This window comes from Sinocyclocheilus anshuiensis, unplaced genomic scaffold, assembly GCF_001515605.1.
Source record: "Sinocyclocheilus anshuiensis isolate Anshui unplaced genomic scaffold, SAMN03320099.WGS_v1.1 scaffold697, whole genome shotgun sequence".
Classification (NCBI taxonomy): domain Eukaryota; kingdom Metazoa; phylum Chordata; class Actinopteri; order Cypriniformes; family Cyprinidae; genus Sinocyclocheilus; species Sinocyclocheilus anshuiensis.
This window is the reverse complement of record NW_015538036.1, coordinates 1,748,924-1,751,055: the sequence shown is the minus strand read 5'-3', so window position 1 is coordinate 1,751,055 and position 2,132 is coordinate 1,748,924. Positions and strand designations below refer to the sequence as shown.

General features: G+C 37.6%; 1 protein-coding gene across 5 annotated transcripts in view; it reads left to right on the top strand.

Moving 5' to 3' along the window:
* LOC107681092 (E3 SUMO-protein ligase PIAS2-like) overlaps positions 1-2,132 on the top strand; it is a 10,561-nt gene that overhangs the window by 4,913 nt on the left and 3,516 nt on the right. For all 5 annotated transcript variants that reach the window (XM_016477276.1, XM_016477283.1, XM_016477269.1 and 2 more), the window contains 3 exons: positions 1,450-1,584; positions 1,695-1,800; positions 1,959-2,032. In XM_016477276.1, the coding sequence (XP_016332762.1) occupies positions 1,450-1,584; positions 1,695-1,800; positions 1,959-2,032 (315 nt within the window). The remainder of the gene's footprint in view (positions 1-1,449; positions 1,585-1,694; positions 1,801-1,958; positions 2,033-2,132) is intronic.

The window sequence follows — 2,132 nt, the reverse complement described above, 5'->3', positions numbered from 1 at the left end:
CTTAGAATTGAGGTTCATCAGACCAGAGAATCTTGTTTCTCAGAGTCTGAGGGTCCTTTAGGTGCTTTTTTGCAAATTTTAAGTGTGTTTTCATGTGTCTTCACTGAGGAGAGGATTGAGTCTGGTCACACCAGCATAAAGCCCAAATCGATGGAGTGTTGCAGTGGTGTTTGTCCTTCTGTAGGTTTTTCCCATCTCCACATATGATCATGGAGGTCAACTAGAGTGACCATCAGGTTCTTGGTCACCACACCAACCAAAACCTTTCTCCATCAGTTGCTCAGTTTGGCCAGGAGGCCAGCTCTAGGAAGAGTCCTGGTTGTTTCAAACATCTTCCATTAAGGGTAACAGTGACTACATGCTTCTGTGAACCTTCAATGAAGCAGAATTTTTTTCTCATCTCCCCAGATGTGTGGCTTGACGCAATCCTGTCTCTGAGCTCTACAGGCAGTTCTTTTGACCTCAGGGCTTGGTTTTTGCTCTGATATGCATTATCAGCTGTTAGACCTTTTATTAAGATGTGTGTGCCTTTCCAGATCATATCCATTCAATTGAATTTGCCACAGGTTAACTTCACTCGATGTGTAGTGACATCTACAAGCAATGTGAATGCTCCTGAGCTCAATTTTAACTGTCCCAGATAAGGGTATGAATACTTGCGCAATGGAATAATTTAAGTTTTTTTTTTTTATTATAAATTTGCAAAGATGTTAACCTGTTTTTTGCTCTACCATTATGGTGTATGGAGATAGATTGTGGAAAAAAGTAATTTAAAGCAGTTTAGCATAAGGCAGCAATATAACAAAACGTGGAAAAAAAAAATGAAGGGGTATGAATACTTTCGCAAGGCACTGTAGGTCCATACTCTGATTAGAGTTCATTGCGGGGAAGTTCATGCAGGATGTTCTTTTGTTCATCAGAGCATAGAGACCTTATTTTAAATGTTGAACTGTTTCTAACTTAACATGATCTCAAAACAACACTGGATGATTACAAAGACAATATTTACAAATTTATGCAGACTAAATCCTTTAAATAGGTAATTGCATAAATCGTTGCTTAATTTTCTCAGTCCTCCCCCAAAAACAGAGATTACTGATGTAATGCATAATTTGTTAGTTTAAAGGGAACATTGCTTATTGCAGATGACTTGAAAGATGACAGTAATATTGTTATAATTTGTACATTTGTGCAAACAGGTTTAATGGCTGTTGTTCATTTTTTTTTAAAGGGATGAAAAACACTGCATACTAAAAGCCTTTTTGAGATATTATGACCTATAGAAGAACCGCATCTATTTGAAATAAAAATCTTTTGTAACAACGTAAAAGTCATTACTGTCACTTTTAATCAGTTTAATGCTAAATAAATATTCATTTCTTAAAAAAATAAATAAACCTGACCTCAAACCTTCATATAATTGCTGATCTGATATGGGATATCGCACAGGGCTATGCACCGCCTCCTAAGAATGGTGTGGAGCAAAAAAGACCCGGCAGACCGCTGAACATCACGTCGCTGGTCAGGTTGTCATCCGCTGTACCCAATCAGATAGTAGTCACGTGGGCACCTGAAATAGGAAAGGTATGTGAAGTCCCGTTATACCTGTTACTTCATCCATTCAGATTTTAACATTGCTTTAGCCTTTTCTATATACTAAGCATGTATATGTACTTCCTTCTTGTTTTCTTCAGACATACTCCATGTCAGTTTACTTGGTGCGGCAGCTGACCTCTCCACTGTTGCTACAGAGATTAAGAATGAAGGGGATCAGAAACCCTGACCATTCCAGAGCTTTAAGTAAGGCAACACTTCCCTCTTTGATAAAGGAGGAAAAAAAGATACCCATGAAATCTTAATTGTAAATATGAATATGATCCATCAAACTCGACAGTTCTCTGGTCTTATTTTTTTTGTTGTCATTTACTAAATCTACCCTCTCTTCACTATTGTAACAGTTAAAGAAAAACTCACGGCAGACCCTGACAGTGAAATCGCCACAACTAGTTTACGAGTCTCACTCATGTGCCCAGTAAGTTACAGCTGACTCATGAATGTCAGTTTAAATAACAGTTTTTAGTTTTTGTTTAGCGTGCTGATGTAATATGGTAAAGAAATAGTTTTGTCTGACA